The following is a 13,474-nucleotide window of genomic DNA, read 5'->3' as shown; positions in this document are numbered from 1 at the left end:
CTCCATATCAAGACATACACGCACAAACTATTTAGGTCAAATAGGGAAGGTGTTGCGTTATTGGTTTTTTGAAACCAGGTTTGCTGTTCATTTGAGCAGTATGAGTTGGAACGCAGTTCCATACAATAATGGCTCGATATAATACTGTACGCTTTCTTGAATCGGATCTGGATTTGGGGACTGAAAAGACCCATGGTGGCATGCCTGGTGGGGTAAGTGTGTGTGTCAGAGCTCTGTGTAAGTTGACAGCTGCAGCTTATCTAGGTCTTTTCTTGCAGCACTCGACCACATAATAATCAAGGTAAGACAAAACTAAAGCCTGCAGAACTTGCAGCAACCACAGCTAATGTCTTGACCATGACCGTTTGCAGTGTTTTGTCCAAAAAAGCAGAGCATCTCTTCATTACGGAGAGACCTCTCCCCATCTCTTCATTACAGACAGACCTCTCCCCATCTCTTTATTACAGACAGACCTCTCCCCATCTCTTTATTACAGACAGACCTCTCCCCATCTCTTTATTACAGACAGACCTCTCCCCATCTCTTTATTACAGACAGACCTCTCCCCATCTCTTTATTACAGACAGACCTCTCCCCATCTCTTTATTACGGACAGACCTCTCCCCATCTCTTTATTACGGACAGACCTCTCCCCATCTCTTTATTACGGACAGACCTCTCCCCACCTCTTTATTACGGACAGACCTCTCCCCTTATCTTTATTACGGACAGACCTCTCCCCATCTCTTTATTACGGACAGACCTCTCCCCACCTCTTTATTACGGACAGACCTCTCCCCTTATCTTTATTACGGACAGACCTCTCCCCATCTCTTTATTACGGACAGACCTCTCCCCATCTCTTTATTACGGACAGACCTCTCCCCATCTCTTTATTACGGACAGACCTCTCCCCTTCTCTTTATTACGGACAGACCTCTCCCCTTCTCTTTATTACGGACAGACCTCTCCCCATCTCTTTATTACGGACAGACCTCTCCCCATCTCTTTATTACGGACAGACCTCTCCCCATCTCTTTATTACGGACAGACCGCTCACCATCTCTTTATTACGGACAGACCTCTCCCCATCTCTTTATTACGGACAGACCTCTCCCCATCTCTTTATTACGGACAGACCTCTCCCCATCTCTTTATTACGGACAGACCTCTCCCCATCTCTTTCCTTACGGACAGACCTCTCCCCATCTCTTTATTACGGACAGACCTCTCCCCATCTCTTTATTACGGACAGACCTCTCCCCATCTCTTTATTACGGACAGACCTCTCCCCTTCTCTTTATTACGGACAGACCTCTCCCCATCTCTTTATTACGGACAGACCTCTCCCCATTTTTACAACCATTGCACCTATATGTTTTGACCATGACCGTTTACAATCTAAGGTAACATCAAGTAATTTAGTCTCCTCAACTTGTTAAACAACCACACCATTCATTACCAGATTCAGCTGAGGTCTAGAACATAGGGAATAAGTTGTACCAAATACAATGCTCTTAGCTTTAGGACCAGTTTATTACTAGCCACCGATTATAAAACAGACTGCAACTCTTTGTTAAGGGTTTCAGTGAATTAATTAGCTGTGGTTGCTGATGCGTATATGGTTGAATCATCAGCATACATGGACAAATATGCTTTGTTTAATGCCAGTGGCAGGTCATTGGTAAAAATATAAAAGAGTAGAGGGCCTAGAGAGCTGCCCTGCGGTACACCACACTTTACATGTTTGACAGAGAAGCTTCCATTAAATAAAATCCTTTGAATTCTATTAAATAGAGGGCTCTGAATCCACGATATGGCAGAGATTGAAAAGCCACAACACAAGTTCTCTGCACTGAAATCTAACAGTACCGCTCCCACAATCTTCTTATAAAACAGTCATTTGTGTCAGTGCAGTACATGTTGAGTGCCCTTCTCTATAAGCATGCTGAACGTCTGTTGTTAATTTGTTTATAGAGAAATAGCACTGTATTTGGTCAAACCATTTTTTCCAACAGTTTGCTAAGAGCTGGCAGCAAGTTGATAGGTCTGCTGTTAGAACCAGTAAAGGCCGCTTTATGTGATCGATACATGGACAATCTTGTTTAGGGCTGTGATGGTCAAGCAGTCAGCCGGTGACTGTCAAGCAAATAACTGCCGGTCTCACGGTAACTGACCATTAATTAACAAACACATTTAGCATCTCCTGGCTTCCACACTTAGCCTACAAGCCATTTTAAAAAGTCCAATAAATCCATGTAATATAGCCTCCCCCTTCACAATAAATCCATAATTTATTTTAGACAGGTCTAAAGAAGCATGATAAGAAAATGTAGTCTATTTCAGAAGAAAAGAATAGCATGCTCGGAGTTGTCCTTATGTTAGGTCCTGATGTGGCTATGCCAAATGGCTGTGGGCTACACTACTTAATTTAGCAGATACGATTTGATTATAATTCTGTGGCATTTTATAGTATGAAATATACAAATGAACAAAGCTGAATAAAATATAAATATTTTCTCCAAAACGATTTGAGGGAGTGAGCACATGCGCACACACACTATTCTGTGTTGAGCGGTTAAAGAAATAGGTTCTCCTATATGCGTAATTTAGATGTGTTAATGGAACTTTAGTTGTTCTACAAACAGTGGGCTATGTTTATGTTTTGATTTTTAATACATTGCAAGGCTGCATGATGAGACTAATGATGATTTGAAAAACTCGACAGGCATGAGCTCGGCTTTGTTTTTGCACAGGCTGTACACACGCCAATAGTCTCTCATTAACAACTTGACAAGCACTTGATAATGCCTCAAATTTCAGTGGCATCCCCTTCGTGGCCGTAAGGCACCCTAAAAAAAATCTATGCCTTTTGCAGTGCTGCGTTGTGCCCTTCTCCCTGAGTGTGCAACACAATCCGAAGCATCTCTCACTCACACGGCTCTCTGTCATATCCAGTTCTGAGGTGCATATTGAAGATATTGAAAGAACTGTCCACATTTACTTTTCGTCACAAGATGAGCAGGCCTAACGAACAGAAAAAGCACTAGCCTAAAGTCAACCTATTCTATTCTTTGCAATAAATAAATATTCCATGAATCAGTCAGTGTGTGTAAGTGAGTGTGTGTGCTGTGGGGTTGAAGTTACAAACCCATAGGCTTTGCTCTCATCCCTTCCAGGGTTTTGGGAGGGAGGGTGGATAACGAGCCTGTCAAAGCGGATGTAAGCAATGTCCCCACCCACTCTGGCAGCTTTCATGGCCAAGATAAGTTCATTCCTCTTCTGGTGCACAGCTTCAGGACAGTCCTCATTGAGGAAGGTACACATTCCTCTCAAGTTCTTGGCTCTTTCCAGAACAGCTACCTTGTCCTTTTTTTAAAAATGTATTTTTAATTTCTGCTTTATTGAACAAGTTAGGCTAGTTGAGAACAAGTTCTCATTTACAACTGAGACCTGGCCAAGATAGAGCTAAGCAGTGCGACACAAACAGAGTTACACATGGGATAAATAAACGTACAGTCAATAACACAATAGAAAAGTCTATATACAGTGTGTGCAATAAACCTCAAGAACTTGACCACTACGGGCCTGTCACCTGGGCCGGTGGTGGGCTTTCCAGTTCTGTGGGCGCGCTCCAGCTCAATCTTCTTGGAGTCCACCTTTAGTTTCTCCGCGATCATTTCCCTCACTTTGTCCTCAGACTCCATCCAGGTCTCATGTGGCAATTCTACAATTACGTCCACAACCATGTTGTTCCGCCTTGATTGTCCCTCGAGATAATTTGTTCTCCGTCAATGTTATCATGGATTCACACACAGAACTGATGTCCTCTCTCAATGACTTACAGACTGCTGTCATCTTGCCCTTCTCCTGTTTAAACTCATCGAGCTGACCCTGGGAGAACTGCAAACTGTTCTTCAGGTCCTGGACCTCTCTGTCAGGTCGTCCATTCTTTTATTAGTTGAGTCCACCAATATTTGGACAAAACACTACAAGCCATTTTCTTGTTGTTGAAACTGCATGTAGAATTTTTTGTAATTGTTGTTGTTCATTCACCTGTGACAGAGAGACACACCACTGTCCTCAACAGTACTCCTGCCAGCTTTGGTCTTTGTCATGGTACCTAGCAACGTAGGTTACGCTGTTACTCTTCGCAGTTCCAGATAGGGCAGGTTGCAGGGAAGATTGAAAACAACAAACAGCAGGGATCTAGACAGCCACAATCCTGGGACAATCTGTGATCCCAGCCATGGACTGCGTTCAAGCCCTCAAGAAAACCCTGCTAGCTTGATAGGCAGCTAGCAAGCAGCTACACCAAATAGCTCCTCAGAAACGGTCTTGCTCGGCAGGATCACTGGACAGAGAGTAGCAGACCCAGCAACTGATGCCAACTGCGTCCCGGGATCCAAACTCAAAAAAGGTATCTAGATACTAAGAAACTTTTTAACACACCAAACCGAGCTCATATGTAAAATGCTCCTTTTACATTTCAGTGGCTAGTAGGATGACGATCGAAGAATGATACTGGATGGTCTCTCCTTTCTCTCCTTCTCAGAATGTAAACAGGAAGGGAAAGGAAGTTTCTATAACAGTTTAATATACCTAGAGTACACTGTAGCTCTCCAAACACACTCAGTAATGTCCTGTACTGTATATAACTGTTCTTGCATGGTTTACATCAACAGTTGGAAATAATAGCTCTGGTAATGTAATCACCTCTTCACGTTAACCTAAAGCCCAAAATAATACAGCATATCAAAAATACTATTTCTAGACTTTCACTCAAAGCCTGTTGTTTTCCATGCGACTGACAATGTGGTGTGTATGTAGAGCAAGAGCTATGATGAGGAGACACAAGTGGAAGTGCCTGCTTACTCAGCCCCAGAGCCATATACAGAGTTTGGCAAACCCATTAATGGGACACCACCTTAGCACCAAACTCGCGGAGCCACCCATAGGTATACTGTACATATATGGCTCTGCCCAGCCTAGCTCAGACTCATCCAACTGACCTCTAGCCTGTTAATGAGCTTCTTCTTGATGGCGTTCTGAGCTGCAGCGTTGGTGGCCACGCGCAACCCCTCAGCCGCCTCCCTCAGTCTCTGCTGCTGGTCTTCGTTCTCTGGGTATGCCGCTGCGCCCTGTTACACACACACACACACGGACAAAGGAAGACACCTCATCCATCATTAAACTGGAGCAGATGGAGATGCATCCAGGGAAAGTGCTAGAGTCCAACTGTAATCATGTCCGTTTGTAATGACAGCAGCTCTTCTTTGTCTATCTATCAACATCTTGTTTATGAGGAAACATCAAGATTCCTTTTCATTACCTCCTCCTCTGGCTCCAGCTCTCTTTACCTCCCTCTTTCTCTCCAGTTGTCTCTGATTGTACGTGACTGGGTTCAGTTCACACAAACCAATATCCCTAAGAGCCTCTGTGCTTCCTATTGTTGAGGGAATGAAGAGAATCTAGAGCCTAAGCCTCCATGCCATTTAGTTAATTAAGCAGCCAGGCGCTTCCCTTACCTGCTGCTGAATGTAACCCTCCACAGTACATTACAGCAGCCATCTTATATCTCTCCAATACACACACACTAAAAACATACCTCCCACAGCACCAAGGTGATGTTTATAGTAAGCCCAGACTAATGTGAAGAGACATTACAGTACTAATTCCTCAAGAGTAGAGGGGAATAATGTGATTGACTGTTGAAATGCAAAACAGTTTTTTTATAACAGTGTGTCATGTTAGCCAGCCCAGTACAGGCTATCATTGATACTATTCGCTGCTTCCTGTACGCCAGGTTAACTGTCACTTATGTGTGATCAGAAATTGTCACTGAAGGGAAAACCAATCGTATCCTAATAATAAAAGGGATTGGAAATGAAAACACAGAGTAGTGTCCGAAATTAACCCCCCCCCCCCCCCCCCGGGTTACAACCAGGGATCAGCCTATGTTGACGGCAACCCTGGAGCAATTATGGTTAAGTACCTTGCTCAACGGCAGATCGACAGATTTTTCACCTTTTGGTTACCTGCCCAACGCTCTAACTGCTAGGCTACCTGCAACTAGGGGTAGTGCTATAGTGCTGAATACAGCCCCCTTTCTGACAGTTACCAAGGAAACAGTGGCTGGGCAAATCCTTCACTGATAGTGATAAAGATAGCTGCTATAATGTGATTAATGTGGAATCAAAAGCATCTAACCAGCTGTAAGATACGGCCCCATTTAGCATTCATGATGGCAGAGACATTAATACTTGTCTGTAAGGCTGAGGAGCAGATGAAGAATCAAGTGGACTGCCTGAATAAAAGTAGACTGATATTTAACTAGACAACCAGGAAGCACCCAAATAGCAGTGGAAAAAGCTCTGGTTTGAATGAATGTAATCAAATGCAATACAACCTCATTTGGATAACCATTTCAAACATACATGAAATGCATGTCAATGTAAATTGTAAATAATAATTTGTTAACTGACTTGCCTAGTTAAATAAAGTTGAAATAAAAAACAAAATAAAAACAATACACTGGCAGCTCTACGAATTACAACCTGTAGTTTTTTTTAGAGAAAGTATGACATAGAAAGTGTTTAGACTAGCCAAATTCTTTCAGACCCCATAGCGATGCCTGTCCTCCTCCAGTCAGTGAGAACCGCTCAGTCTCTTGGTCTCTGGGTGGTGTTTAATTAGGAAGGCCACCATAGCTGGACACAGCGGTACAATCAGTGATACCTCAGAGGTCACTGGTGGTTCATTAGTGATGAGGTCACTTCATAGGAACATGGTGATCTGAGGGACAACACGGGACATCCTGCTGTGGCCATACACTGCTCTGAAAGACATTCTGGGATTCAAAAACAGACGTCTCTCTCTAGGGTCAGCAGCCGGGTCCTCTTTTCCCCAGCACATCCAGGCAGACAACAAAAAGGTCACCTTGTGTGTACAGGAAGCGGAAAACAATGGACAGGACAGATCATCGTTCTTGGAAGGGAGTTTGAGGAATTTCACTGCTCTAGTTGTGTAGAGGACGAATCGGTAATATTCTACTTTAGTACAACCTACCGTTTGGACAACTCCTCTAGTACATACATAATGGAGAATCTATGCTCTAACCAAGGGGAGTCAAACACATCCCACGGAGGGCCTAATGTGTGCAGGTTTTTACTGTTTCCATTCAATTGAGACCGCTCTTGCTGTCTCCGCATGGCCGGTTCCCCTCTCTCCAATGGGATTCTCTGCCTCAAACCCTATTACAGGGGCTGAGTCACTGGCTTACTGGTGCTCTTCCGTGCCATCCCTAGGAGGGGTGCGTCACTTGAGTGGTTTGAGTCACTGGCGTTATCTTCCTGTCTGGGTTGTGCCGTGGGGAAGAACTTCGTGGGCTATACTCTGCCTTGTCTCATTATGGTAAGTTGGTGGTTGAAGATATCCCTCTAGTGGTGTGGGGGCTGTGCTTTGGCAAAGTGCGTGGGGTTATATCCTGCCTGTTTGGCCCTGTCCGGGGGTATCGTCGGTCTCCCGACCCCTAATGTCTCAGCCTCCAGTATTTATGCTGCAGTAGTTTATGTGTCGGGGGGCTAGGGTCAGTCTGTTATATCTGGAGTATTTCTCCTGTCTTATCCGGTGTCCTGTGTGAATTGAAGTAGGCTCTCTCCAATTCGCCCTCTCTTTTGGAGGACCTGAGCCCTAGCCCATGCCTCAGGACAACCTGGCATGATGACTCCTTGCTGTCCCCAGTCCACCTGGCCGTGCTGCTGTTCCAGTTTCAACTGTTCTGCCTGCGGCTATGGAACCTTGACCTGTTCACCGGACATGCCACCTGTCCCAGACCTGCTGTTTTCAACTCTCTAGAGACAGCAGGAGCGGTAGATACTCTGAATGATTGGCTATGAAAAGCAAACTGACATTTACTCCTGGAGAAAAACCAGCAGACACTGGGCCACTGTGGAATGGTTTTGACATCTCTAAAACCTTTTTACTAAATAAATGAAAACAGGACACACTCTGCACACTTGATCAGATGCGAGTTTCAGTGCTTAATGTGCTACGCTTTTAATGAACGACCTTCATCAGACCGGTTCTGACAAAGGTTGTTGTTGACCGAAAGCTTAGCACAGTAAGTAAGCCATTATTACGTACTGTACCTTAGCAGCCTCCACCATCCTGGCTGTGGCGTCTGCCAGTAGTTTAGCTGCAGCAAGTAGCTTCTTAGAGTTGTCAACATCCACTTCCACCTCAGCATCTGACCGCATGGCATTCACCAGGTCAGAGGTGGCCTGAGCCAGGACCCTGGCCTGCCGAACCATCTCTCCTGAGAGGGGAGAGAAAGAGGGGGATGGGTAGAAGTAGAGGGGGTGGATACATGTGTGTGCGTGAGAATGAGCCAGCGAGCAAGTCAGCGAGAGAGAGAGCCAGCAAGCGAGTCAGCGAGAGAGCGAGTCAGCGAGAGAGTCAGCGAGCGAGCGCGATAGCGAGAGAGCACGATAGCGAGAGCCAGCGAGCCAGTGAGAGAGCCAGCGATCGCCACCGAGAGAGAGAGCCAGCGAGAGAGAGAGCCAGCGCCAGCGAGCGAGCGACAGAGCCAGCGAGCGAGCGACAGAGCCAGCGAGAGAGAGAGCCAGCGAGAGAGAGAGCCAGCGAGCGACAGAGCCAGCGAGCGAGCGACAGAGCCAGCGAGCGAGCGACAGAGCCAGCGAGCGAGCGACAGAGCCAGCGAGCGAGCGACAGAGCCAGCGAGCGAGCGACAGAGCCAGCGAGCGACAGAGCCAGCGAGCGACAGAGCCAGCGAGCGACAGAGCCAGCGAGCGACAGAGCCAGCGAGCGACAGAGCCAGCGAGCGACAGAGCCAGCGAGCGGAGAAAGAGAACAAGACGAAGTTAGGCTACTGTATGACTAAATCATACTAGTCCAAGGAGACGAGAGATGGGTAGTTATTCTCTCTATTAAAGAACACATGGCTTTAAACTGCAGTCATCTGGCAGCCAGCATTGAGAACTCGAGCCAATCTGCCAACACTCCCCTGGGAGAGAGAATGAGTCTATTTCCAATCCATTTTTATACTCAACTAACTGAGGCTTATGTCAGGTGTGACTTGAACCCACATATTTGCTGTTGGCTGAAAGCCAGCATTCTTCAACAGGTTGGGTACAGAACAGAATGAGGTTCTTTAGAGCAGCTGGCAGACACTTTCTATACACCAAGAGGGTTTAAATCTAAATATCAACAAACATTCATCAATTTAAACAATTAAATCAAGCTTTATTGGCATTTAAAAGTTCTATTTAGTGACTTCATCACTACCACTACTAGGGGATCCCCTTTCTTCCCTCCTCTCCTCACCTGCATCTCCCATGGAGCTGAAGATGCTCTCTGTTACGGTCATGATGGTGTCGGTGGCCTGGTCGTAGCGACCAACGGGCTCGCCGTGGGAGGCGTAGTGGCATACGTGCTCCAGCAGGTCCCCCAGGGCCTGACCGACAACACTGGCTGCAGAACTCACCTGCAGGATGTCTCACAATTCAGTTTCAATTCAGGAAGTACACTGACAAACCCATTTCAAATGTTCCTCAATGCTTCTATATGAGAAAACTGTACTGAAATTGAGATGGAGTTGACCCCAACTCTGCTCACCTGCTTCAGCATCTCCCCGTCGACTGTGGCAGACAGACAGGCCTGGACACAGCCCTCCACTGAGCGGTCCACCAGCTTCCCTGCCTCAATCAGCTGCTCCTGGCACACTGGGGAGCTGATGGTGGGACTCACCACCTGCAGGGAGAGATGGAGAAAGTGAGAGAGGGATATAGAGAGTTAGAGGAAGAGCGAGATCAGCTGCTCCTGGAACACCAGAGCACTGATGGTGACAGTCACCACCTGGAGAGGAAGGGGTGATGGAGGAAAATTAGTGAATGTGTTGAAAGAGAAACAAAGAGGAAGAAAGTTAGTCACTTTACCTGGGGTTATTGAAGTTATAGTCACTTTACCTGGGGTTATTGAAGTTATAGTCACTTTACCTGGGGTTATTGAAGTTATAGTCACTTTACCTGGGGTTATTGAAGTTATAGTCACTTTACCTGGGGTTATTGAAGTTAGTCACTTTACCTGGGGTTATTGAAGTTAGTCACTTTACCTGGGGTTATTGAAGTTAGTCACTTTACCTGGGGTTATTGAAGTTAGTCACTTTACCTGGGGTTATTGAAGTTAGTCACTTTACCTGGGGTTATTGAAGTTAGTCACTTTACCTGGGGTTATTGAAGTTATAGTAACTTTACCTGGGGTTATTGAAGTTAGTCACTTTACCTGGGGTTATTGAAGTTATAGTCACTTTACCTGGGGTTATTGAAGTTAGTCACTTTACCTGGGGTTATTGAAGTTAGTCACTTTACCTGGGGTTATTGAAGTTATAGTCACTTTACCTGGGGTTATTGAAGTTAGTCACTTTACCTGGGGTTATTGAAGTTATAGTCACTTTACCTGGGGTTATTGAAGTTAGTCACTTTACCTGGGGTTATTGAAGTTAGTCACTTTACCTGGGGTTATTGAAGTTAGTCACTTTACCTGGGGTTATTGAAGTTATAGTCACTTTACCTGGGGTTATTGAAGTTATAGTCACTTTACCTGGGGTTATTGAAGTTATAGTCACTTTACCTGGGGTTATTGAAGTTAGTCACTTTACCTGGGGTTATTGAAGTTAGTCACTTTACCTGGGATTATTGAAGTTAGTCACTTTACCTGGGGTTATCGAAGTTAGTCACTTTACCTGGGGTTATTGAAGTTAGTCACTTTACCTGGGGTTATTGAAGTTAGTCACTTTACCTGGGGTTATTGAAGTTAGTCACTTTACCTGGGGTTATTGAAGTTAGTCACTTTACCTGGGGTTATTGAAGTTAGTCACTTTACCTGGGGTTATTGAAGTTATAGTCACTTTACCTGGGGTTATTGAAGTTATAGTCACTTTACCTGGGGTTATTGAAGTTAGTCACTTTACCTGGGGTTATTGAAGTTAGTCACTTTACCTGGGATTATTGAAGTTAGTCACTTTACCTGGGGTTATTGAAGTTAGTCACTTTACCTGGGGTTATTGAAGTTAGTCACTTTACCTGGGGTTATTGAAGTTAGTCACTTTACCTGGGGTTATTGAAGTTAGTCACTTTACCTGGGGTTATTGAAGTTAGTCACTTTACCTGGAGTTATTGAAGTTACTAACATTACCTGGGGTTATTGAAGTGGAAGAATCATAGCTACTGTTGTTGAATTATCCACCGCAGCACTGCCACAAACCTTTCCCCCTTCTCACATCATTCTCATCATGATGAAATGTCAGTGGGAGTGTGTGAAAGGTCTACAGTGTTGTACCTTGGCACAGGCCACCAGCTGGGAGGTGGAGAGGGCACACTGCGTGGCAGCAGCGATGACTCTGTTCTGTAGGACCGTGTCATCTGCCACCTGGGCCACGTTCTTCGCCTTCAGCACCATCATGGCTGCCGCGTTGGCCACCACCTTGGCCAGGATCATCAGCACCTCCTGAAATGGTCATCACCATTATTCATGTCCAATCCCATCAGATTGGGTGCAACTGCAGAATAATCCCTCTAAATGTGGTGAGTCTGAATCTCATGTGAAAGTTTGTAATGAGAAAAGGTGAAAATAAACAGACTCTTACCTGGAACCTCTCGTCTGACTCGTTCTCTCCTATCTGAAGTAGCAGGTCCCCACTGGCCTGGCCTATACTGCCTGCTGCACTCAGCACTGTCTGACGGGGCTGAGGGAACAGGAAGTCAGAGTACAGCTATGGCACAAGGGTTAGCCCACGTGGGGTCTACGGTAGGTAGACCTAAATTACAGCTGGCTCAGCATCTACGCTTAGCCCCAGAAGGTCGACACACCAGATTATCTTAGATGAGCTACTGTATTTCTGAATCCACATCAGGGTATTTCCATATTGTAAAGACAGAATCTCCCAAAAACATTATTATCCCAACTGGCCTTGAAGAGAACACTGTGAGCATAGTGAACTGGGCCTGCAGGTGCAGGTCTATGTGAAATCCATTATTCAACATGGCAGTGATGAATCATTCACATGAGAATGATCCTCACCAGCCTTTGTTTTGTTTAACGTGAACAAAACACACAGTAGCAAAGGAAGGGTGAATAGCTCAAATGGCCATATTTTGTTATGGTTCTGCCTGGCTGTCGGTCTCTGGCCATCTGTCTCTGTTCAGACATGAGGGCAGGAATACAATAGACAGCCAACACATGACACACTACATAAAAAAGGGAAATATTAATCAAATTAAGCCTTGTAACTGGGAGGAGTGCCACCATATGAATACAGTAGGAGCTCAGTTGGTATTATTGAGGCCAGTGGTGCATTAGTGATAAGTACAGTATAAACACCTCCAATCAAACCTAACACACTCTACAGCCTTCTGTTACCCTCCCTTTACAGGCAATACAACTGGGAAAGATCAACTGTGATGTTTGTTCTGTTACTAAAGAGAATATAAAATGCCTTATATCAGGGACAATGGAACTTAATGAGAGGTCCAAGTAAGTCTAGAACATTGAATCATGTGTAGAAGCCAGCTCATGTGCTCTTCAGATACCACAAGTGTTGGGCTGAAGCATTGTTGGTAGAAAACTCTGGCCACGGAAAGCCGCAGTAGGCCAATCTGCAGGCTTTTGTTTCAAGTGTGCTTGCTTTGCACTAAGCTGGAACAAAAGCCGTAAACACTCTAGGCTCTCCTGGACCAGTGCTGAGGCATCTGCCTCCGCCAGCCCTGTCTCACCTCTCCGGAGGCAGGCTCCACAGCCTTGAGCAGGTCAGAGACGGCCCCGGCAAGGTTCCTAGCGGCACCCATAAGGTCATTACTCCCGCCCGTGTCGTCCTCTATAAGAGCAGCCAGTAGCTTCACACCCTTAGACATCTCTGTCAGGTTGGAGGAGATGGTGGTGATGGCACAGCCCACTGCAGTGTAGTCTGTGTCTGTCGGGTCACCTATAAGAGGGAGGGAGGGGAGGGGAAGAGAGAGAGAGGGGAGGGGAAGAGAGAGAGAGCAGAGAGAGAGAGAGAGAGGGAATAGAGTATAGTAAGCGAAAGAGGGTGGGGATGGAAAGAGGCAGAGAAGATTGAGAAGGAGAATGAAAAAAACAAGACAGAGATAGAGAGATAAAGAGAGCCAAGTTAACCATCTCAAGCCCTTCTGGCCTGTCCTCTGGGTACCTAACAGGGTGCAGTACAGTGAGCCAGTATGTGTCCCAAACTTGTACCCATGTTACACTCAGCCAGTCAATTCAGCATGTCACATTAGATCATTCTGTTTAGACATTAGACTGCTGGTGGAAATGACCAGACGTTTAGATAAAAGGGGAAAGGGTCAGGGACCGTATAAAGCATCTCAGAGCGCTGGTCCAGGATCAGGATCCCCGGTCCATGTCATCTTATTTACTATACAATGGTCTGAAAGGCCAA

At 45.6% G+C, this 13,474-nt stretch overlaps 1 protein-coding gene across 4 annotated transcripts in view; it reads right to left on the bottom strand.

Annotated features, from left to right (window-relative positions):
• Positions 1-13,474, bottom strand: part of LOC109878798 (talin-2) — a 140,103-nt gene that overhangs the window by 48,636 nt on the left and 77,993 nt on the right. For all 4 annotated transcript variants that reach the window (XM_031831261.1, XM_031831262.1, XM_031831264.1 and 1 more), the window contains 7 exons: positions 12,792-13,000; positions 11,666-11,764; positions 11,359-11,526; positions 9,637-9,771; positions 9,346-9,505; positions 8,151-8,317; positions 5,013-5,141 (listed from right to left, as the gene is read on the bottom strand). In XM_031831261.1, the coding sequence (XP_031687121.1) occupies positions 5,013-5,141; positions 8,151-8,317; positions 9,346-9,505; positions 9,637-9,771; positions 11,359-11,526; positions 11,666-11,764; positions 12,792-13,000 (1,067 nt within the window). The remainder of the gene's footprint in view (positions 1-5,012; positions 5,142-8,150; positions 8,318-9,345; positions 9,506-9,636; positions 9,772-11,358; positions 11,527-11,665; positions 11,765-12,791; positions 13,001-13,474) is intronic.

This window comes from Oncorhynchus kisutch, linkage group LG8 (genome assembly GCF_002021735.2).
Source record: "Oncorhynchus kisutch isolate 150728-3 linkage group LG8, Okis_V2, whole genome shotgun sequence".
Lineage (NCBI taxonomy): Eukaryota > Metazoa > Chordata > Actinopteri > Salmoniformes > Salmonidae > Oncorhynchus > Oncorhynchus kisutch.
The sequence above is the reverse complement of the archived record's forward strand: the minus strand, read 5'-3'. Positions and strand labels throughout refer to the sequence as shown.